General features: G+C 41.1%; 1 protein-coding gene across 3 annotated transcripts in view; it reads left to right on the top strand.

Annotated features, from left to right (window-relative positions):
* Window positions 1-24,169, top strand: part of MAN1A2 (mannosidase alpha class 1A member 2) — a 144,288-nt gene that overhangs the window by 19,104 nt on the left and 101,015 nt on the right. For all 3 annotated transcript variants that reach the window (XR_005827949.1, XR_005827950.1, XM_040594493.1), the window contains exon 2: window positions 9,977-10,232. Coding sequence is in view for 1 of the 3 variants with exons in the window: in XM_040594493.1 (XP_040450427.1) it covers window positions 9,977-10,232 (256 nt within the window). In the remaining 2 variants the exon portion in view is untranslated. The remainder of the gene's footprint in view (window positions 1-9,976; window positions 10,233-24,169) is intronic.

Consider the following 24,169-nt stretch of genomic DNA (forward strand, 5'->3'; position numbering starts at 1 on the left):
CAGGTGAAATGTTAGGAAACTTTTCATAGCTTATTAATTAAACTGATGTCACTATGTTCTGTTATTGGACTAAAGGATGTGAACAAGAGCACGCTATAATCCAGAGATGTGCTAAAGCAATTCCTTTTCTTCTTTACCATATGGGTGCGCAGAAGGAAAAGGAATTTCTGAGCTGGCCAAGACTCCTGCTTAAAACTTCTGGAGGCTATTTGGGTCCTTTCAGTCACTCCTGAAGGTTTTCAGCATGCCTCTAGGAACTCTTTTCCTCCTCTGGGAGTCTCACGTGTGCAAGCGGGGATTTGTAATCCTGGGGGCAAAGCAGATGAGGAAAGAAGGGAGAGCAAGGATGCTCTATGTAACACACAATACGATTGGAGTTTGTTTGTCGCTTTTGTTCTTGTTTCTGGCCCCATCTCCTCCCAAAATTCCTGTACAAATCTAAGGCGGTGATGCCAGCATCCTGTCTTGCACAACTTGGGGGATGTAGCTAGTACAGAGGGTGAGGAAGCAGCAAGTTGGTGCTGTCGTGCTGAAGATGTAGTGCAAGCTTCTGTAGAGTGTATACTGAAACAGCTGCTGGTGTGGGGCAAAAAGGCACCCATGATTCATTTATTCAGGTAAAAAAGTGATGTAAGGGTTATGTTTTGAGAAACCAAAACTTTTCACTCCAGGAAGTGTTAAAATGTTCAGGAGGTGCTAGTTCTGCACTTGCACATGCAACTTTAATGTGACTTTTCATGTGTTCAAAAGGGTAAGAGAATGAAGGTGTAGTGGAAACCAGTGATATTCTTCGTTTTCAGGTGTTTGAATCTTTTTTTTTTTTTTTTTTTTTTAATCTAAAATTAGCCATCTAAGTCTGGCTAATTCTAGGATTCTGTTTAATAATGGACAGCTTAAGTAGGACTGTGGTTTTTGTGGGCAAAAAGTTGCTATCAAGCCAGGTTTGTTTTTATCATTGTGAAAATGAGTGTTTACAAATACTTTTGTCTAGAATAAAGAAAAATAACTTTTGTAAGGATTGTAGTGTGTTGAAAGATGAGCTTAGTGGTATGGAAAATACAGCAATGCTTCAGACTCTGCAGCAACTCCTGTGATCCATGCCAGGTCACAGAATGCACCACTCTTATTTTCCCTCCTGGCTTGTCTTGTTGGATTTGTCTCTGGTGGTTTTTTTCCTGATTGAAAACTTAGGTTTTGGTAGTTGTAGTTGTAGACTGGACATAATATTTAAGAGCTTGATGCTGTGCATGGGAGCGCTCTGGTTCCTTTTATTTCTGCTTGAGCATATGCTTCAGTATCCGATCTGTGCCATCGACATCAGCGGGACTGCTTTGTCCTATGTGTAAATGTGGTTATTTGTAAAGGTGCCTCCTTTAATATTAAGCAGAGCTGATGCATTGCTCTTGCGTGAGAACCCAGCTCATTGCTTTCGCAGTAGTACAGGCCCAGTTATGTAGTATTCTGCCTTGATCAAACTATCTTTTTTATCAATAAATAATATAGTATACAAGATGTTTGTCCATACTGTCTTATACTTGATTGTGATGAGCAGAATGTATAATATATTGCTATATACGTATCAAACTTGCACGACAGTAGTGATGGCTTATAGTAGAAAATTCTGTGGTTTGACATTGTTAATTCTAGTAGGCTTCCATGGTTTTGAATAAAAAATATCCTAGTAGTTTTTGGTGCTGTTTGAGGTCTGCATAAAAATAAACTCTGTTTCCAGATCTTTGTTCTTTTCTACCTTGCTAATTTCTAACTTCTTATCCTACCCAGTTCTCTTGTTCAATACTGATTTATTTTTCTGTTTCTTATTTCTGTTGTCAGTATGTATCTTTCACTCCTTGTAAAGTTCTTCAAAGCATCTTTATTATTTAAAAAGAAATATCTGTCTCATTGGGGTGCTAATTGGAAAGGAAGATCCAATGCTCCAGTCAGCTTCCTGCCTTCCAGCATCATACTGTTTAAAATTCTTTTGCACAGGGCAGATAGCAACATTCGGGTTTCTTGATAAAACATGAAGAGATCCTAAATTTCATTGACTTTTCGTAAGACTTAGGCTTTTCAGTATCCTTTTTTAGAAGGAAGATTGATTCCTAAAAAACAAAGTATTTTTTTCTCTGTATTATTAGCATTGTAAGTGCTTTGACAATCAAACTTAAGACGTTGTGCTGTAGAGGCTTAATATTCTGCACAGAAGTAATTAGCTGCAGCTGTTAAATGAAGTTTCTTTAATCAGCAAAAATTCTGAAATAATGTCTACTTTTATTATATGTTAATGCCTTAAAACAAATATAATTGTACTCTTTTACATCGTATAAGCAAAAGGATATAAATGAGATGTTTGATAGCTATAGTGATTGAAAACTCTACATTGTTGAACTTTATGCGTCTATTGCTTTTCCTAACAAAGTGGTTTTGTACCTGAGTGACATTAAGACACTAAAAACTGAATGACTTCGCTTACACGTAGTTGAAAACTTGTGCAACCGTTACATGCAACTTATGTTTTTTGTTTGCTCCTCACTAATGAAAGTTGCATTCGTTGTTGTAGTCAAAGTATTATATTTCTTAATGAAAGAGTTGATCTGATTCGTCTGAAAAGCTGTTTCAGCTGATACTGTAACTACAAAACTAAGAAATGTTATGTAAGCTCTAAATGCTTACGCAGTTTCTAGTGATCCTTCTTAGTGTTCGTGAGCAAGTGCCTGGCTGCTGATACGAGTGCAACTGTTAGAATGTAGAAAGCATCCACCTTTCTTCACCAGTAAAACCGAAGCTGTGCCAGCTGTGACGGTGCTTAAGGGTCCCAAGGAAGCCATTGATTTGACCTTGGTACCCTCCTGAACAAATGCCTTGCTAATGGTCACAGCGCATGACAATCTCAAGATAAACTCTCCCAATTCTGTTCATGTTAATGCGTATAACACAGGAAGCAAATAATTCCTGAAGGATGACCCCTTGCCTGCCTGTCCTTTTTTTTTTTTTTTTTTTAATCCTTCAAAGTTATAAATGTTCTGCATTTGATAATGGAATCTGTGTTGTTTGGTTCTTAACTAGAAGCTACATTTTGTATGTTTGATTATCATTGTGAAAGAAAACAAGAGATATCTTATTAATGCACTTCACTAATGAAGTATTTAATTGGCTGTATTACCTTCAGATGATTTAGGAAGATTCTGACTATGTTCCAAAAATCTTATTACAAAAATACTTAGCAATACTAAGGAGTTCTTTGGCTTTCAGTTTTGCAGAGGACTTGCTCTTCATGCATAAGGGATGTGCTTCAGCTCTCCACTCCCTTCTGCAAGTTCTGTGTGGTTTTGAAATTCTGTCTAAATGTATTCCCCAAGGGTTTTGCTTGTCCTCATTCCAGAGCTGCTTCCAAAGGCCCTGCCTAAATTACAAGACAAAGGAAAACTGGGTAGAGATGGATACCAGAGTAACAAGCAGCAGTGGCCCTTAATGATCAGCATGGAGATCTGTGGATTTTAACATATCGAACATCTAGAAGTGGCTGTTTTCTTTCTGTTATGCCTAGAAAAATATATACAATGAATTACCATTTTTGCAGGAAAAAACTCCACCAGAATGGCAGTGCAAGGATGCAAATAATTAAGTGGCTTGTCTTCTGAACAGAATTGCTGGGTGAACAGAACAAGATCAAGCTCTGAGGCTTCTAACTGTATGGGTTAAGAAAGGCTGCATTTAAAATATGGAATCTAAGCAGAGAAATTTGGGTGTCATCAAGTTCTAGGAAATGGGAAGTGTGCCCAGGCACTGGCAATCTGGGCAATGGGGAATTTTCCACTGCTGAACAAAAGATGTGGGAGGAAGATTAAACATTAAGTTCCAGTTCCTTTGGCTTGGAGGTGACACCCAGCTAGAAAACAATGTCAGAGCCAGAGGTTTGGTCCAGACGAAAGGACAGATCTGGAACAGGATCTGTGAGCTTCCAGCATCGAGGTGGGAGTTTTTGAGGGCAGCGAGGGTGAGGTTCTGAGAGCCCAGATCCTTGGTCTAAGACTTGCCTGCAAAAGAGATCAGTTAGGGCATCATTGCGCAGAAGTGGAAGGAAGTTTTGTGTGTGGGAAGCCTATGTGGGATTTAAAGGAGGGTGTTTAGGATTAAAGGAGAATGCCCGTGTGAGAATCTCCTCTCCCTAGCAGGGTCCAAAGAAGCTGCATGACGAAAGCAAGGAGGGCTGGTGTTCACAGTGGTGGCTGTGCCTTTGCAGAAGCCTGAGGAAGCAAGCTGGTGGAGCCTGAGTTGGTGCAGATAATAGTAAGGGAAGGCAGGAAACAAACGTGGAAAAGGTCAAGGGGAAGCATGATGGCAAGAGGGAAAACTTCTGAAGCTGGATGGAGAGGGGTAAGAGGACTTGAATAAGGACTCTGTGTCATGCTCCTTGTATTTGAGGAGCAGTACTCATCATGAACACAAATCTAACCACTTGCTAGAAATAAATTCTACTGTCACCTTTGTCTAAAAAAACCCACTTGAGGAATCTGCAACTTGGGTTAATACCGTGGGTGGTGAGGGGAATTGTGTATGTGTATATATACATACACGCACACAGACATCTCCAGTGTTCTTGTGTGTTGTGAATGTATATTCTCCATATACCAGAACACGGAATTGTAGTATTTGTGCATGTTTTAAAATCGTGTATGCTGTAAGATTGGAGGGAAAGCCAACTTTTGTAGTTAATGCGAAATGTTTTTTAGGTGCTGACTCTCAAAAGATTATTTTTTTTAAAAATTATCACCTATCATTTTGTTTCACCGTGTCTCTGACAGTAGCCTCTGGTTGAAGATTAAACTTGGCAGAAGGTTAAAAGTTCAGTGTTGCCACAGGGATTTATTTCTGGATGACAGACTTACACAAATATTTATGTGCTTTAACAGTTCTTGTCTATCCATCTGCTGAAAATCCAAATGATAATAAACTGGTTGTCCTTTTGCTGTGGTGACCCAGTGCTCTGCTATTTAGTGTGAGAACAGCTGCTGTTGGCCAGTTTTTCTTTTCTTGACTCCATTCTAATTTTTATTTCTTTTGGAGCTTGAATCTTATCAAGAAGTTTGAAAGCATTTTTGGGTGGGTTTGTTTTTTGCAATTCAGCTTCTAAAGAGCCTGTTGTCACAGCAGATAGGAGAGACATGTTAAAAGTCATTGTCTTGGTAAGTGAAGCTTTAGCAGCCATTAAGTTCAGAAGGCTCACTACTGTGTGCATAATTAGAGCACAGTAATTTTCGGTTAATGATTTGGTTATCAAGCGTTATAATTTATGGTCTTTTCTGAATAACATTTAGACGGTTCGTGGGTGCTTTGAGAGTAGATGCTGTTCCTGCATAAGCAGCTGCAATAGTTAATTGCAGCGATTGTTTAAAAAACTTGCACCTGTTTCTAGTTTCAGATTCTAATTGGTCTATTTATGGTCTTGCTGGCAAAAATAGTTTAATCGCAGATTCTTTTAAATAATGTTGTTTTTAAAGTACTTTCTGCTGTAGTTTTGTGGTACTTGAACGTCTGTCATGAGACTTCAGAATATACGGTTGGGGTGACTAAAGGAAGCAGCAGCTTTCTGTTAGGTAAGGATTTTGAAGGTTTACTCAAAATACTGTGTATTTTAAGACCTTGCTTATGTTGCCTAGAAGGCGGGGGTGGGTACTGGATAGGGAAGCTGACACATTTTGGTATATGAGTTTATGCTGGGATTCTTTCCAATCTTACATTTTTAGATTGATGCTTTCTGAGGTCTCTAACTCCGAGTATGTGAATGTAGTGCTATCTGCATGCATCAAACTGCCTGCCTGCCTCATGCTGGATGGAGAGCTGCTTGGTGTTTGGGTGTCACTTGGGGGGAGCGGGGGGTGGCAGCTGCTCACACATTTGCAATCTTCTCATCCTCTTATCTTTATTCTGTATTTTCACTTAGTTCTTGTTGCTTAAGAACTCAGAAGAAACACGTGGTATTGGTATTTAGGGGTGTGATTTTATTTTTTTTTCTTCCGTTAGGCTCATATACTTCAATATATTTGTAAAGTAGATCTTCAGCTGGAGTGTAGAATATGACATTTCCTGTAGCTCATGTTGTCTATCATTGGTAATTGCATAGAGAATATGTGTCTGCAGAAGAAGCTCTTGTAGTACCTCTTGTAAACTCCCTCAAATACCTGTTGACCTTTCTTTTCATCTTACTGTTTTCTTATTTTGTCTCCAAATGTCACTTCCTGGAAGACTTGGAGTTGATCATACAGTTAGTGCTAGAATTTTTCATCTCTATTGAGTCTGTGTGCTTTCTTCAAACACTTAGGTGTTCTGCTGAGTGACTGAAGGAAAGTAAACTGTCATTCAGACCTCCTTAATGAGTCTAATTGGGTTATAGTGCTGTAGAAATCAACAGCTTTTGTATGTTTATGTAGTGGTTCCTGCAGTGTAGACAGACGTGAGTTCAAAACTTGTTTTCCAATTTATGGCTGTTTCATGCCATTTGAATCTAGAAATAAATGAAGTTGCTAGAGTGACAGAGCTTTTATTGTTACTGTTGTGTGCAGCACCTGGGACTGAAAATTTATTGAAGGAAAGGTAAAGGCAAAATCTTCATGGCATTTGATCTTGATGGTGCACAAAGCCCATCACCAGTGACTCAGTTTAGGGAGTCAGGCTCACTTCTAGCTACTCAAACGCTGTTGATCTTTTCTACGCAGAGGGATTGTTTCTGGGGGCATGCATGTTAACCATGGGTTTTAGCAAAAACATTTCTGGTTATGAATAAAGCACACTCATTGTAAAGCATCATCTTCAAATTAGGTTAATGTGGATGTGCCTTGGGTGTCTATTTATTAAAGTCTGAGATACATTGTTACCCGGTTTTTCTAAAAATTCATGTTTTTCAGTGGTAGTTGATCTTTTGCAAAAAGGATTTCAGTATCTATTGGCAAAATGTGAGTAGATCCAGTCAGAGGGTAAAGGCTGTCACTTGCCTCCAGAAACTGAGTTTTGAAAATGAGAAACATGCCTCCAAAATACATACTCCACACTGAAGTATTTTGATTCTGAAATGTTCAGTAACACATTCCTCATTCTCAAGCCATCTCCTTGGCTCCCGTACAGCATGCTGTCTCTTGGTGAGAACATGACTGTGGTGAATGATGTCTCGTTCTGGCGATCTCATTCTCTCTAGCTGCAGCTCGGCAGAGCCCTCTGCTAGCCCTGGGAAAGCGTTCCAGCCCACAGATGTGTGGATTCAGATCCTTCAGCCGATAGAAATGTTCGGCTGCTTTTGTTACTGGGTTGAACACATCACTGCCACAACAGAATGTCGGTAACTTTTGCAGGAATATGAAAAGTTATTTTCCCCATAAGTGGGTCACAGTAGAAGAGTTACCCTAAACGGCATTACTTGTGTTTTCTCTCTTTAGAATAATGTTTTGACACTTTGAAAGTTGTTTCTTTGCTGGACAGTTGAGAGAGAGAAGCACTGTTACTCTTAAACAGTATTAATGAGCTCGGATTTGATAGTCAAAGTGAGGAGCTCAGTCCTTTGTTTTTTATTGGAGAAATATGAATGTGATGTGGGTCATATTGAGAAAAGCGGCTGAAGAAATTCAGTTTAAAAGCCTTTCAGGCAGTGCATCCATTAAAACCTCTGCATTGTATCTCTAGTACTGAAATATTGAAAGGTAATAATGCTGCTATAATTTTTTTAAATGCAAGCCTAATAGCACTTCAGAAAAATGTAAGGGCTAATAAACCACCCTGTGTAACAACGCATTTTGCTGCAAGCACAAATGCTATAGTGCAGTGGTTTTCCCCCAGCACACTATGCACATTGGCCTGTAAACTGGGAAGTTATTTTCTGGGTGACATCGAGTAGTGTCAGACTTAGTCAAATTGAGAATAAAATGTGTGCCTAAAAAAAAAAAAGTCTCTCTTTTTCAGCTCTTGAGCTCAAGCTAAAGACTGCAGAAAAGAGCTGTATAAATTTTAACTTAAAAATACACTGGATGTTATGAGAGCAGTCAGGGCTAGTGCACTGGGGGTTTGAACTGTGAATTTCCAGAACTAAAAGCTTGATTTATTGCACTTGGACCTAAAATCAGCTCTCCTTAGGCAGAGGACTGTAACAAGTCATAAACCTTGCACAAAATGGGCCAGTCTGGTGGGATTGCTCTGATACTATTGTGTCATAACTCTATGCCAGTTATTCATTACCAGCTTCGTTCTTTGACCTTTATTTGTAAAGGTGAAGCTGTGCTCTGTAATAGACACGACATGATCTGTGAGATTAATAAAAATAGTTCTGTTATACTTGCAAAGCGCAGTGCGATCTGTCGATATAACCAGATATTCCAGCATAGCACCCGTGCAGAGTTCCGTAAAATTTGTTTGAATCTCTGGAAGTGTTAGTTGGTTTATCATAGATTTTGTCAAATACTTTTAGTAACTGTTGTAGGAAAAAAATCACATTTTAAATGTGTAGATACATTGCTGTTTCTGTTGTCAGTGTTTGGTTATCATTTGTCAATCTTGTGTTTGTTTTTTTCTGTAAGTTTTGGATTGGCGTTTAGTCGCAGTTGGAGTAGGTGGTCACTGTAGGTCCCCTCCAGCTGAACTCTGTATCAGACGGTGGTTGCTCCTTTTCACCCATATATTTTCAGTATACTGGAAAAAATGTGGTATGGATCAAGGGGCTCAGTTCCTCCTAAAAGCAGTTAGGCCAAGCTTGATATTTCTTACATGGATTGCTGCTTGTCATCTTTCCATTATCCATTGTCGTCTTCATACTCTTTGAGGAAAAAGTGTTTTTGCCTGGGGGAGGAAACTGGGAGGGAGTGTGGTGTTTTGTTGGTGGGTTTGGTTTTGTTTTTTTCTGCAATTGGTGCTTATTTTAGATCCCTCCAACTGTTTTGGTTTATGTTCGTCATTGAGCAGCTATGTTTTAAAGACTCACAGAATGGTGGGGGTTGGGAGGGACCGGGAGAGCATCTAGCCCAGCCCCTGCTGAAGCAGGTTCCCCGAGAGCGGGGTGCACAGTCATGTCTAGGCAGGTCTTGAATGTCTCCGCTGAAGGAAGCTTGAATAGGTTGTGTTGTATTGAGAGCCTGATGTGTATCTTTCCGATGCCTTGAAATATTTTAGGACTGGAATGTCCTGAATAACATTTTTGTCTGTTGTTAGAATAGCCTCTTGTTTAACCCAGGCTTTAAAACAGCATTCTTTCATTTTGTGTGTGTCTCAAAACTTTTGCTGATCATTAAAGATTGTGATGGAAGATTGTGCTTAAAGCCAAGATGTTGTTTGTTTTGTTGACTGTGAGTTTCAAAATCAGGCTTTACTAAAAGCTCTTAATGTTCCTAAAAGGCTTTATAATTAACTCTGCATTTAACTTGAGGTTTGTGGGCCGTCCTGACTGGAACAATGAGTTCTGAATTCAAGACAAAACATGCTGTGGTGGGGTTTGCAGCTTTTGCATCTCACACCTCATTGTTAACAAAAGGAGTGGCCACAATTTATATTTTTTTAGTAGTTACTTCAGATCTTTTCAAGTTGCATGCGATGTATTTATTGTGCAGAAGGCAAGTGAGAGCCCTTCTGATCTTTTTTCCTTAAAAAACTGAATGATTGCTATATCTGCCTCTGCATGCATCCTGCGGCTGAAGCACAGGATGTAGGGCTTTTCCTCTCTGAAGTCTTGAGCAGAAAAGCAAAGATGCTGGGAGATAATCTAGAAAACCCCTACGACACATTTTTGTACAATAGTGTTGCTGATGTGTATGCTCTTGTTCTTTTGGGGTTCCTGGCGAAAATAGTGTATGCGCACTAACACAATTCAGTAACTGGTCTGAATCGCTGGAATTACTCTGAGTAAACCAGCTTGGGATGTGCCTTCTGTTTTGAAGCTGCAGTTTGTTTATAAGCAATGTGTTTTTAGTAATGAGATGCTGACTAGCATTTGTATCTCCAGAGAAGAAGAGGAACGTCTGAGAAATAAGATCCGAGCAGATCATGAAAAGGCTCTGGAAGAGGCGAAGGAGAAACTGAAGAAATCACGTGATGAGATTAAAGCTGAGATTCAGACAGAAAAGAACAAAGTAGTGCAAGAGTTGAAAAAGAAAGACAGCAAGCCATTGCCCCCTGTTCCTTTACCAAATCTTATAGGGATAAACAGTGGAGAACCAGCAGACCCGGATGTGCGAGAGAAGAGGAACAAAATTAAAGAGGTAAAGATGATGATGATGTGGTCCTATGTGTTCTTGTATCTGATAGCAGTTATTTATATGGCATTTAGTTGGTATTATGATTTATATTAAAAAGAAAAGACAACCAGGATTACAAGTCTTTTTAATAAACAGTAAGCTGAAAGTGCACAGGAAGTATTCATGAACACCAACGCTATTGCATGTTTTTTCCTGGTGTTGGGGTGTTAATTTTTTAAGTTGTTATCCAGTGAAATATTATTTTAAGGATTTCTTCAGCTTAGTGGTATGGGTTCAGAGTGAGTTTGTTGTTAGCACATGGAACAGCACCAAGTGCATCTTCAAAGCAGAGCCTGACCTTGTCAGGTTCCATTCAAAGAATGGGATGTGCTAGTGTGTCACAAGATATTTTTAAATGTTAAAAAGGTGGATTGAAGAAAGGGGGGAAGAAATGACCTGTTGCTAAAATTTTCAAATTATCAAATTACCACGCTCTTTTCAAAATGTTTTTAATGGGCCTAAAAAACTAGGAGTTCATTGAAGTAATTGCCTCATTTACCTTGTAAAACATTCACACTGAGATACTGGCCTAGGCTTTTGATTCTGTGGCAGCTTCTGCTATGGGGATTGCTGTTTCTGGTCTTGTCCTTTCCACTCCTGGTTGGCCATGTGATTCATTGCCCTCTTTAGTCTGGGCAATGCCAATTTCCTACTGTTACTGCCAGGCATTTTTCTCAGTCTGTACTTCTAACTGGTACGGCAGAAACGTTGTTTCCTGCAGTCTGCTTAGTTTTGTGCCCAAAAATGAAGTTAGCAACCAGGGATGGTTAAGGCCAGAAGACAAACACAGGCCATGTAATTAAGGAGCATCCAGGACAATAGCGCTCTAGTGGTTACATCAGCTAAATCTTTTAAATTATAATCTGAGTTTAGTTAGCTCATAAAACCAAATAAAAAAGTCAGTCATACACCTGCCCTCATAGCAGGGAGGAGTTGCAGCTGTATGTGCCGTGCTGTGGGTAGGTCACAGAGGCTGGAATTTTGCTTTGAGTATTAATGATGACTGGATGAAATTTACTCTTGTCAAAGAGTGAACAACTGCTTTAGATGCACGAGTGATACGGCATGGAGCTGTATCGCTGTTTGAATCTCTCGGGTAGCAGATCCTTCCCCAGAAGGTGTTCCTGTTCAGGGTCTACTGCAGAACCAGTTTTGACTGAAGCTGTGTGTGGAATATTGGACCCCCTTGACCCTGCTGGGTTAGGGCTGTTTCCCGAAGGACAGCACTGAATTGGGGATTTCAAAAGGCTCTACTGCTTTTTAAAACAGCCCTCCAACGTTTCAGTGAGAACATGCGGAGAATCTTGCTTTTCAAAATGTCTTTTGCAGGTGAAGGTGAACGGTATGGTCATGTAGTTGTCAAAACTACTTAATTTTAACTACAGATTACTGTATTTAGATACCTTGAGTTTGCTACTGATGGATTTAACATGTAGAATGAAATTGAGTGGGCCAAGCAATGCGAAAGTACTGAGCACAGCTAACAGCAAAGAACAAGATGTGAAAAATAATCAGCTAAGGGATTGGAGGGACTGTTGAAAATTAGTATTTGTGCTTCTGAAGTTGTTTGGTCAGAATGTAGACTGAGGAGTTGAGAAGCTATAGATCAATACAGAATGGCAGTTTTCTTGGTGACATGAATAAGTAGTACAGTTTACATCAGCAAGAATTGTCCAAACCTGGAGGTGTAGCAGTTTGTGGGTAAGGAATCCAGGGCAGTTTGTGACTAAGGCAGTAGGTCTGGTGATCCTTAGCTGCAGTTGCCCCAGATCTCCTGCTGTAAAAGGCTTACTCTTTTTTTTTTTTTTTTTTTTTTTTTTGTGATCAGCCTATGTGAGTCACGCTGACAAGCTGGGGTTTTATTGCTTAATATGTTGATGGGTCTTACTGTGGTTTCTGAAGTGTAGCTTTTCATATCCAGACCAAAGATTTTGTGGGAGTATCTATTAGGTAGGTAGGTACTTCAGTTAGGATAATCGTACCTTTGTACTGAGCAGTCCTCAATAGTTTGACCACTGTGCTTCAACAGTCCAGCATCGTAATGGCATGACTGAAGTTTCTGTCTTTGTGTGAATTGCCTTCACTGAGTCAGGCTTGTTAGTACTGTAGCTACAGGTGTTCTCCAGAATTTTTAATGTTTTTGATGCAGGGCAGCAGAATTATCACTTCTACAGCCAGGTGCGTGAAGACGTAAAATACAGGAGTGGAAGGTCTGCTAGTGAGAAGGGGAAACGATAATGCCGAGGAGCCCGTTGTTGGTATATTGTCATTTTTGTTTGGCTTCTGGATTTTGGCATACACTGTCTTGCGGTGAATATAAATATAACATGGCACAAAACCCACGTATCGACAGTATCAGATAAATAATATTTTGCCTGAAACCTGTTTTTGACAGTATCAGATCTATCTGCAGCGATTCCAGAAATGCAAAGTGCCTTTTGAAATATGCTATGATCATCACCGATGTGTTCTCTCACTGTTCTTGTAACCAGTGTGGACTAATACAAATGGTCTTTGTAGATGAGATAAAGACTTAGCAAAAAAAGCCCAGGTTCCAGGAGACAGTATCTCTAACAGAGGCTACACCTAGCACATATGCCATTTCTGACATGCAAGATACTATGGTTACCTGGATTGAGGAGAAAAAAGAAAAAAAAAGTAGCACAGGGAAGCTCCTAACTCTTTGGAGGCTGCTTCAAATTCCACGTGGACCTGGGAAGGCGTTTGGCCTGTGCCGTGCTTTACTTTGAAGTGTCCTGATGCATATTTGAGGAACTTCACTTTCACAGAAGAGCTTTAGACTGTTTAAATTAACAAAATTAATGGGTTTATACAGTCTGTTTTGCCTAATATGAGATGGAGAGCAAACTATGTAGAATTGGGCTGACTACTGGGGACAGTTTGTAATACAATCAGGGGAGAGACTGGAAAATTTTCAAAGCAGGATTTAGTTTCTATCCTTTTTTACAGAAAACTTATTACTCCTTTTTCTTTCTGAAGAACAACTCAGTGAATCTTTTTTTTAACATCTTTTGTATAAAAAGTGGTTTTGCAGTACTTAAATATTTTAAAAATACGTATTGATTTTTTTAAGTGTGTATAAAAGTGCATACACAAAAAAGAATTTGTGTAATGCTCATAAGAGAGCTTTGTAAAGCACTTGAAAGCTTTATATGATAGAAATGTTTACTGAGCAGAGAGAGGGAGGCGTCTTAAGGTCACAGAATAAACCAGGAGCAGAGTCCACATCGCTTGGTTTGGTTTTTGTGTGTCTCTTGGTTCTCGTATTTATATTTAGCGTTACATTGCATTCTCGATTGTAACTAATTCACAGAACTGTATAATTTGTCTATATTCTCCTAACAAGCTTTTCATTCAGTTATTTCAATAAGGCCCATTTAAGGGTTGGCTGGTTATTTTAGATGAACAGTGACAACTTTCAGAAGTAAATGTTTTCCACCTGCTCGTTGTACATGCTTTGTAGCACTACTTTAGTATATTAGCTTCCTGTTCTAGCTTTTAAAAATTGCTTTGTCTTTTAATTAACTGGTATTTAAGAATAATTACATCTGAAAATTATTCTTGCTGCTACACTTTTGTATTAATATTTTAGTGATTTTTTTTTTTATACCAAGTAAAAGATGAGAAAATGGTTTTATAAGAGGGTGGATATAACTTGTATAATTTTCCAAACAGATTTTAAGGTTTGGGTTTTTTACTGTGGCTAATGCAAAGAAATTAAGAACAAAACTCATCTTTTGGAAGTCATTGGATTCATTTCAAAGTTAAATTAGATATAAATTGCATGAGCACTTGGAATTTTTGGCACTTAATTTCCATTATTATGCCCTTTTAAATGGTGTTCAGAATATTTAATTTTCTGCAGTTGAAGTTTAATCATTACATAGTGCTCTCTTAATGAGTTTTGTTTCCTTGAAGTTAATTTTTACCCAGCGAAATAACGAAAACTTTAGAATTCTTGTCACCCTACTGAGGGTTGAGGTTTTCTTTCATTTCAACCTAAGATTTCATGGTGTTGTCTTACTGCCAGAGTTCATCTCGGATATGGGTTCAAACAGCGTTTTGCACTCAGTGATGGTACTAACCCCACGCAGGGTACTCTGTGCATGCCCCTTGTTCTAACCGCTGTTCTGACTTGTTTGTGTAGAGTCCTTGTGTAGCTAAGGTCCCTAGGTGTTTGGTCAGTGAATTGTTGAAATAATGGATGTATAAGTTTTGCGTACAAGCCAGTGTGTATTGCATTGCATGTGCACTGACTGCAGAGCGCTGGGGGAGGTTGTCAGGGTCCTGGTGGCCTTGGGTGGTGTCCCCTTGCTCCTGCCGGTGGGGGGAAGGGGGTGCTGGGAGGAGGGCACCCGCAGTGCACGGCAGCAGCTGCTTCTGCCGCTGGTGTTGGCAACAGGTTTTGGGCTCTGCACCATGGGACCCTGTTTGCGGGGGCTACCTGGGAGAGATGGGATCCACCTCCTTGAGGCAGAACAAAGGTGTCCTTGGCCTTGTCAGGGCTGTGGGCTAGGAATGATGTGGGAGGGAGAGAGCAACTAACAGCCCTGTGAGGGAGTGACTGACGGGGCGGGTGAGCAAACACTGTGCAGTGATGTGGCAGAAAGGCATCACAAAAGCAACAAAACGGGCCTGAGCAGGGTCACCTCTAGCGTTTGCACATCAGCAAGGAAGTGCCTCCAAGGCACCGCTATGGAGAAATCCAGCACCATTTCTGGGAGATCAGCGTGCCCTGGGGCACCTCTCTGAAGCGTGTGGGGAGCAACCGCGGGCGCAGAGATCTGTGCGCGGTCACAGGGCTGCAGGCGGGCTGGGAGATGTGGAAATGGATGGGGGTGCAGTGGAATGGCTTGCGTGGCTGGAGCGCTGCGGGGGGAGGGGTACGGACTCCTTAAGAACAGGACAGGAAAATGAGGGGGTAAAGTATGTGCAAGAGCAGCTGGGGTGCCTGGGGCTCTGCCTGGGGATGGATGACGAACGGCCGGAGTGAGGGTTAAAGAGCAGGCTGGCGTGGGTGACACTGCAGCATGTGTCTGCGTAGGCCACCTGCCCAGGAGTAACAAGTGGACGAGGTGCTCTGCAGACAGATTGGAGCAGCATCGTGTTTGCAGGCCCTGGCCTTCATGGGGTGCTTCAACCACCTCTGTATCTGCTGGAGGCACGACACAGCAGGGCATAAGCAACTGGAGTTTTCTGAAGCACATTGATACAACTCGCTCCTCCAAATGTCAGCGCAGCCAACAAGGCCAGGTGCTCTGCCAAATCTTGTGTTTGTGAAGGAGGGGGTTGCTGGGGATGTGAGGTTCAGAGGGGGCTTTGGCTGTAGGGACCATGAGGTAGTGGAGTTTAGGATCTTGAAAGGAGGAAGGGCAAAGATCAGGCTCACAACCCTGAACTTCAGGAGGGTGGAGTCTGGCCTGTCCAAAGGTCTGCTTGGTAGAGTCCCTTGGGATAAGGCCCTGGAGGGAAGAGGATTGTGGAGTCTCCCTCTTTGGAGATACCCATAAGCTGACTGGACGTGGACCTGGGCAGCCTGCTCCCGATCACCCTGCTTGAGCGGGGAGGTTGGGCCAGATGACCTCCAGAGATCCCTTCCAGCCTCAGCCCCTCTGTGATGGCACAGTGTTTGTTGGCTGAGCCTGTCAGCTGGAAAAAAGCTTCTCCAGAACGTGATGCAAGTGCGTACAGAAAAGAGTGAAATACCTTCTATGCTCTAGGTTTCAAAGAAAGACTGGAAATTCTGAGTTCTCTGGAGCTTGTGTTCTACTGCTTGTTTTGTGTTTGTTGTGATAGACCGTCATGTCATTAGGCAGTGCTAATTGTATGTAGAGTTTTTTATATTCAGCTCGAAGGAGATGGGGTGTTCAGGCAAATAAGCCAGAGCTGTGAAGCGAGCGCAGCCGCTGGCAGTGTGCTCGCTTCTTGTGCGGTTTAAAAGCTGCTGCATTAAGGAGGTGGGACAGCGAGGAGGTATCTTAACTACTTCTGATAAGCTCTTTTCAACGCAGCAGAATTTTGGTTCTGTTCCTGCTCGTCACGGCTTAATGGTAAAAAGAAGCAGCAGAGAAAGACGTTTAAGCAAAAGTTGTGAAATGGGTGTGCAGGGAGCACGGAGCTTCAGCGAGGGTCGCAGGCTGTGCCGACACCTGTGGAACCAGCCGCTGGTACGTTTGGGTGCTCTGCACAAGTGAGGAATAAAGTCCTGGCTGAGAAGCTGGGGACCTTCTGGCTGAGACCGTTTGCCAGAGAACTTACTGTGGCCTGCAGCAAAACTTTCAGTGTATCCTCTTCTAAAATGTGGCTTGGGACTATGAAGACAATTTATTTAATATTAGTGGAGGTGGCTTTGGAAGTACTGTTAGAAATGTGCCAGGAAAAGTGATTAAAATGTGCTTTCATCATGGCCTCTGGATGATGCTCAAGAGGCTGCTAATGTTGAAAAGTAACAGGCAGTTTCAGAAGCAGTAAAACTAAGTTTCCCGTGGATTTTTGACCTACATCCCTTTATACCACCCCCTGCTCCTCATGCACACGTTGCTGTGAACACCCTCTTACCTTCCCTCTGACAGCGTGAATTGCAAGGTGTTCTGTGCCTGGTTTAGAGCTACCTGCACGCTTAAAGCTGCCCCTCTGACAGAATAAAAGGTCTTTCTAACCTATATGGCTCTATGAATAAAGGGTTGGATTGTAACTGCCTTCCTCTCAGTTGGGGTATTAATTTGTGTCTGTCTACCTTCTCTAGCCACAGATATTTTTTTCTTTCCCCCCCTATTAAAAGTAGAGCTCTCAAGTGTCCAGTTCCTCTAAGTCTGTAAAATCAGGTTTGAAATGAGAGAACATATTCAAAGGCTACTGCAAACGTATGTGGTAAATGACAGCTATAGAGACAGCAAGATTGCATAAACCTTATTCTCTTAAGAAATCAGGTTAAAAATAGTGTCTCTTTACCTCAATTCTGTTTTGTGTGCTCCTTGAGAAAAGAGCTGCACAGAAGAAAGAAATGTAGAGGTCTTTTCATGCTGCATAACTCCTGTTTTCGTAGTTACTATTTATACAACTTCCACTGCTAATCTCATTTATTTTTTTGTAATTGCAGTGTTTCTGATCTAGCCAAATAGGCTGCCTGCTGTGACTGGGGAACTTTCTTTTTTTCAGTATCTAAAGCGAACTTAGAACGATCTTGTTATTGCTGACACTTCATACTCATTTTGTGTTCTTGGTCAAACTTAGTTGGACTTCTGGTTGGTTAGAACATCATTCTTTAGTAATAGATACCTATTGTGTTGGAGTTCTGCATTGTATTTTGTAGCTTGCTGCTTCTGGCTTTGATCCCGATAAAGAAGCACAATAAGTATTACAACATATCTTTCTCAGTATTTAAGACAACACTCCCTGCAGTGTGTGTGTTTGTATAAAATATATATACACACGTACAGAGCATGTGTCCCTGAGTATTACATACTCTGTATGTATGTATGTGAAAATGTGTTTGTGTCTATACATATGTATACATACACGTAGTTTGTGAAGTGTTTTTGTTTGTGCACTACTTGGATTCTCAAATGTAATTCAGCATGTTGAGAACATCTAAGTTGGCTTTAAATTAGTTTCCCTGCACTTTTTTTAGTGCTGATCTTATTTTTACTGAACGAGTAAAATCTGCGTAAAGTAAGGATGGGTTCTTTTTGATTAAGCCTGTTAGTAAACTAATTTTCAGTGGATAGATTAGAATGAAAATAGTGCAGTTAGCACTTTGGCCAGTACAGGCAAGTTAGGAATGGCCCTGCACAAAGTTGTGTCCCGGCATGTTGGGATGATTGTATAAAGAACTCATTTTACATTGGAGAATCTTTAAGTTTTCCCTAGGAGAAGCTCTGTAGCTTTGTGTATTTATTTTGCTCTAACGGAAGGATGAAAAGAAGGCTCCTAGTGTGGATGGTGCGGTATTTCAGCTGCACATCCTGGACAGGTTGCTTTGGTTGGTAACTTAGAATGTGCTACTAATGAGGAATTAAGTTTGTGTTTGAGGATATTTAAAGAATGAATCAGTTTATTCATGTTGTAGCAATTACAAAATTCTCCAATTATGTGCATTATTGGAAGCATGTGAAAAGTTCAAAGTCTTCATTATTTAAGATTTTTTTTCCCAGACTATTGTGGGAAGAACCTGTCTTTCAACAGTAAACTAGCACATTTGCAGTATTTAAATTTCATAAATGCAAAATAAAATCAAGAAAACAAGGAAATATTTCACTTCCCCGATACAATCAGCCAAACAAAAATGAGCAAAACCCCAGGAAAATTACTTATCTTCAGAATGGGTAAATGAAAAGGTTCCGTGATACCTGATTGACCATGCTGCTATTTTTTATTTTATGTGCCATTTGTGCCATACTACAGAAACGTTGGTAGCAAAGATAATTAATTATGGCTAGATGGAAGAGAGCTCTATGTTAAATTAAACAAGATCTGTTATACAAGTGACAATGTGTGTTTTGCAGCTATGGAGACTGACTGGAAAGCAGGAGCATCCTCTTAAATATAGTAAAACTCCTACTGTTTGTTAGTTGACTTTGCATAATTTCTCCTGTGTTTCCCAGAGCAGCTCCACAGAATGTATGCCAGCGTGTTCTTTAACATAGTTTTCCTGATGATGTTACATCTCGGAATTATTGGTATTAATGATGTAATTGATACACCTTAGAGTGGATGAGTAACCTTTCATGGTGTGTTCTGTTAAGACACAGATATCAGTGTACGATACTGTAATACACGCAGCATGCAATAGTTTACTCTGACTCAGTTTGCTCTGAGATTTGGATCTTTGATTTGCATTGCTGACATCCATTCTTATTTTCTGCTTTGTTACCAGAGGACTAAAAAGTGGCTAACAAGACATCAGTTATGGAAGGGGGTTCAAGGGGACATCAAAAAACTGCAGACCCCTATGCCTGACAAATCAACTACAGATTAACAGAAACCAGAACAGGGAATAGAGTTGTTGAGCACCCAGATATGTAAGGTTTCTCGGTGTATTTCTAGTGATGTCATGATGCACAAAACTGTAGAAGATCCCTGAAAGAGTCAACAAGCATGTGAACAAGGGAGACGTGGTTATAAACATAATTTTACAAAAAAATCTTTGGCAAGGTTTATCACTGACAGCTGTGGAACCAAGCAGCTGTGGGACGGAGGATTGTGGCTTTGCTGGGGGAAACTGGTTAGAAGGTGGGAAGTGGAGAGTACAAATAAATGGTGCTGGAGGCCACAGAAGACATGTGCTGGGGATCAGTGGTCTAAATTATAAACCCAAAACATTTACAGTTTGAAAATGGATGAGTAGTGATATGATCGATTTTGCTGTCAACACAGAGATCTGGAGTACGAAACTTCAGGCCAGGCTGAAGAATTGCAGAAAAATTTTATGGGACTGAGTGATTATCTTTTATTTCTCAGCTAAATGTAAAACTATGCATATTGGAATTTCTCCACCTCCAGCACCAACTTTATGCTTAATATGAGAAGGTGTGAGGTGACATTATCACTTGAGAATGAGAACTTGTGTTTATGATAGTTCCTTGGAAATGTCACTGCAGTGCTCAATAGCAGACAGAGCAAATATTCAGTATTTTAGGAAAGGAGAACAAAACAGGCAAGGTTCTTGCGGAAGCGTGTGGAACTAAGGTGCCTCTGCATCTCGCATGCTTCATGTAGTTACAGTCTCTGCTTCAAAAAGGATACAGGAAAACTGGCAGAGGAGCAGGGGTAAGGCGATGAAGGAGGTTCCATTGATAGCTGGAAGAAAGGAGCTGCTTTCTGCTGGCTGAGGTGCAGTCCTCAAAATGATCTGGGAGGTTCTCATTTTCCGACTACCACAGGACTAGTCAGACCCGTGAATACCAGTTTCTTCTGAAGCCATGAGGATACATAAGGTCAAAAACACTGATTCATCATCTTGGGGAAAAAAAGCAGTTGGCTTTCTTGTATGAATCTGAGCAGCTGGTTCACTGCTCCAAGCTCTCCAGGTTTAGGCTTTTTACATCTACTGTTCCAGTTCTCACCAGTCTGAGGTATTTTCCCCTTAGTTCTGTCGGGAGTCTTAGACTTCAAGTATTTCATGCCAACAAAAAAGGACAAGCTTCTCATCTTGCATACATTTCATAAACATTTTAGTTCTGTTCTAGTAATGGATTTGTTACCAGATTTCAGTGTGTCTTAGGGACATGTTCCAGTCATCTTCAGTGGCACTGCTCAGAAACGCACAGCGGAGGCAGAGACTGATGCCTGAAATAATTTCTTTTTAGGCAGAGATTTGTAGCTCCTGGAAGAGTAAGTTTGCCAAGTTTCTTCAAAAATCTGAGTATCTGTACAAGGTAGTTCTTTAACCTCCAAAAAGTACTCTCTGCAGACAGCAGGAAAGCAGTTATTAATTTTTAATCTGCTGATTGAGCAGTAATCTTGTCTAGCAAGTCTTTGGTTAATTTTAAAATAGAATTTTGAAGGTGGTTTATGTAAATCTCTTGAAATGGTACCCTTAACCAGAACATGGTCCTTTGAAAGCAAAACCTATTTGCTCTCTCTGTTATGCACGTTCCTGATGGAATGGCAAGAAGTCAATAGGTTTCTCATTTCTAGGCACAACCAGTAAATGCTGCAATTTGCCAGTAAATTGTTTCTTTTGCTTATTTCTCAGGGCTCTTATTTTCTATTTGCTAGGTGTCTGCCCTTTTTGAGGAGTGGAAAGGGGCTTTTGAACCAATCTGTGGTTTGAATTATTGTTTCTAACATGCTGCTGTGGTGATAAGAACTCCTTTATAGAAATCTTTTCAATCACTGTAACATCCTTTCACTGTTAACGATTATGATTATTGTCAAAAGAGATCATTACCGCTCTGTCTTTAGGAAAACCCGGTTTCCCAGTGACTGTAGAGGATCAGATCTCATAAACATATTCTGAAGTCATTAAAAGCATCTAAATAATGATGTACCTACAAAAGCAGTTTGTTTCACGTGCCCTGCTTCTTGTCGTTCAGGCTCTCTTGCAGCAGAGTCCAGGTTCATCATCTTGTAGAATTTTCGCGCTGTACATGCAACAGCATCTTGCTGGCCGTTGTATATAGTGCATCCCATAATTAACATTTACAAGACTGGTATTCAGTGGACCTATCCCCTATGAATGATTTTTGCCTTCAAAAGCAAAATCTGGCATTAATAGCATCAGTAGAAAGTCCACCGCCAAACGTGTTGGCTCTCTGGCAGACAGGCTGCAAGGTCTTCACACGACGCGCCGTCAGGCACCAGGCCCTGGCTGGGCACACGGCTCCAGCTGTGCACGCTGCAGCTGTGGAAATGTACACCTCGCCTTGTTCACACTGTTCATCCACGCCTGGATCTGCTGCCTGTTACCACTCTGCTGAGCTTAAGGTGCCTCTGTCAGTGGGTTCTTTAGGGGTTAGCAGGTGGGGTTTGTGGGTTTTTTTTGCAAATATTTTACCGTCTTTCTATTATCATTAATGCTGATGTTCCAGTTGTTGTCTGAGACTTCCCTCTCCTCTAAGAGACAAGTTTTTGGGATTTTTCCATGGTTGTGGGTTTTTTGTGTGTGTGTGTGTGTTGTGTTTGGTGGTGGTTTTTTTGTGGTGCTTTTTTTTTTTTTTTTTTTTTGTTAAGAAAAGCCTATCTATACTTGCAGCTATTCCACAGCATTTACGTAGTGAAAGCTGGAAATGCTGTCTGGCATAACCATAGAGATAATCTTGTGTTTTTTTTCAGATCAGGAGTTCATGTTGCTTGTATTTGCTGAGCCAAAGTGGCATCCTCTTAAATTTTTAGCTGTTAAAGGCATCTGTCTTCCGTATCTCAAAAGCTGCTGCGTGCACAACTGCTCCCAATAGTGTAGATGATGTACCTAGAGTGTATCATGCTACGAGTTTCTGGCAGCAACAGAAATGTCCACGTTGTTACAAGATCTTTTAGCATATCATCCTTACAAAACTTAATACCACCTACAAGAGCTGTGGGGTTTCTCACTTGCCTGTGATGTGCCGCTACCTGCTAATGCGGTACCGAGAGCTCTGCTCGCTCGGCGGCAGAGGAGAGTGGCGAGCTGTGTGCCAGAGTGACGGTCAGTGTTCATCTGGAAAAAATCAGTTAACTAGTTAGTGTAATAAAATCAAAAGATTCTCAGGGAGTTAGAATACCCTACTCTTTGTACACTGTTTGGGGGAGGTGAGGGGACAGGACAGACACACGTTTGTCTTTATCACCGTGGCTTAGTGTCCTCAAAACGGTGGTGTCCTGTCTCAGAACCTTAGGTGATGCGGTCAGCTGTGCCTGTCACCTGCCTTCAGTGGAGCTCCTGCTCTCGGTAGTGTATTCTTGAGTTACTTCTGCATTAATTCATGAATCTAGTGAAATTGACTGTAAACAGTTCTATCTTAATGAAATTTTATCTTAGGGTAAATTCTATCTTATGGGTATAGGGGTATAGAAACATCTTGCATTGTGATGTTTTATCCCTTTGTAGTTTCCATAATTTTCTTGGGGTTCCTCAGAACTAAACAGTCTGTAACAAAATCCTTCTCCCCCAGAAGCCCGGCAAAGTGGGACAGTGAAATATTCCACAATTAACACTCTGCTGTGAGGAAAAATGTCATTGTTGTTCTTTTAGCCTTAGCTAGTTCTGATCTGTACTGATATTTGCCTACACTTTGAGATTCTTAAAAAGCTAAAATGTCAATGGTCATTTGATTCTCCTTCATGAAATATTTATGTGATGTATCCAAAGGTCTCAGAAGCCCTGTTTCCCTTATGGGGAAGCAAGTTTGTTAGATCTGCCATGTCATGGTAACCTTGTTTAAACACCCATCTGCTACCAAACTCGCGCAGAGCTCGCTGGTCAGTAATTCTTTATTTTCATCCTCTAGTGCCATCCAAAACTACAGGTCTGTGTTTTCCCAAGTAGAACTTTTAGGACTTGAAGGTGGACTGGCAAGCTGCGAGTTAGAGCAGGACACGTTGTGGAGGCTTACTGTCCCATTCGGGATGGAGGAAACCTTGAGTCCACCTGAGTGGAGAAAGCCTTCTGTTAAGGCTGGTCTGATCCCAGCAGGAGGCTGACCTAGAGACATCCTGGGCGCCCTTCCCACCTGGATGGTGCTGTGGTTCTGGATTCAAGGATCTTCAGTTAACAAACAACTTTTGATCTTAAGTTAATGAGCAACTTTGCATAAAAAGTTGTAGGTTGATTCTGCGTATTGTTAGTAGGAGATCTCAGAGGAACTTCTGTGCTGCCTGTGACCAGGCTTTTATGGCGTTTATTGTGCTGTAGTTTTCTTACCTGTCAGGAGAGGAGCACTTCACCTGAGTCACCTCGAGGTTCTAAGAGCTGTTAATTGGTCGGCTCACTAAGTGACTTGTAAAACTGAGGAATTTGTGAACACTAATGAAATTGCTTTTCTCTCCTCTTCTAGTATCATGAATATTATTAGCGTTTTATTGCCTAATCAGGGTCAGAATCCCTTACTGCAAACACCCAAAAGTGACGCGTGAGCTGACCTTGAATGCCAGGCGGTAGAAGTGGGACCTGTGGCATCCTGAGGGCCGTCAGTGCCTGGGTGGACGCCAGCTCACCTTCCCAGCTCCAGGCCCGTGCGTGTACCTTTGTTGCGGGTCAAGTTTATTGTCCGGATATTGTCATGGCTCTTAACGGAGCCGCAGGAAATCTGAAGGGAGCTTATGTTCAAAGGCATTACAGCTGCATAGGTTGGACAGGGGTCTTCTGCTGCTTGTAGGGAGACAGGGACTTTGTTTTGCACGTTTAGATGCGGTTTGAAAGATTTGGGATTACCAGAGGCAGACTTGCGCTAAGTCCTCAA

Source organism: Falco naumanni, chromosome 5, assembly GCF_017639655.2.
Source record: "Falco naumanni isolate bFalNau1 chromosome 5, bFalNau1.pat, whole genome shotgun sequence".
Taxonomy (NCBI): domain Eukaryota; kingdom Metazoa; phylum Chordata; class Aves; order Falconiformes; family Falconidae; genus Falco; species Falco naumanni.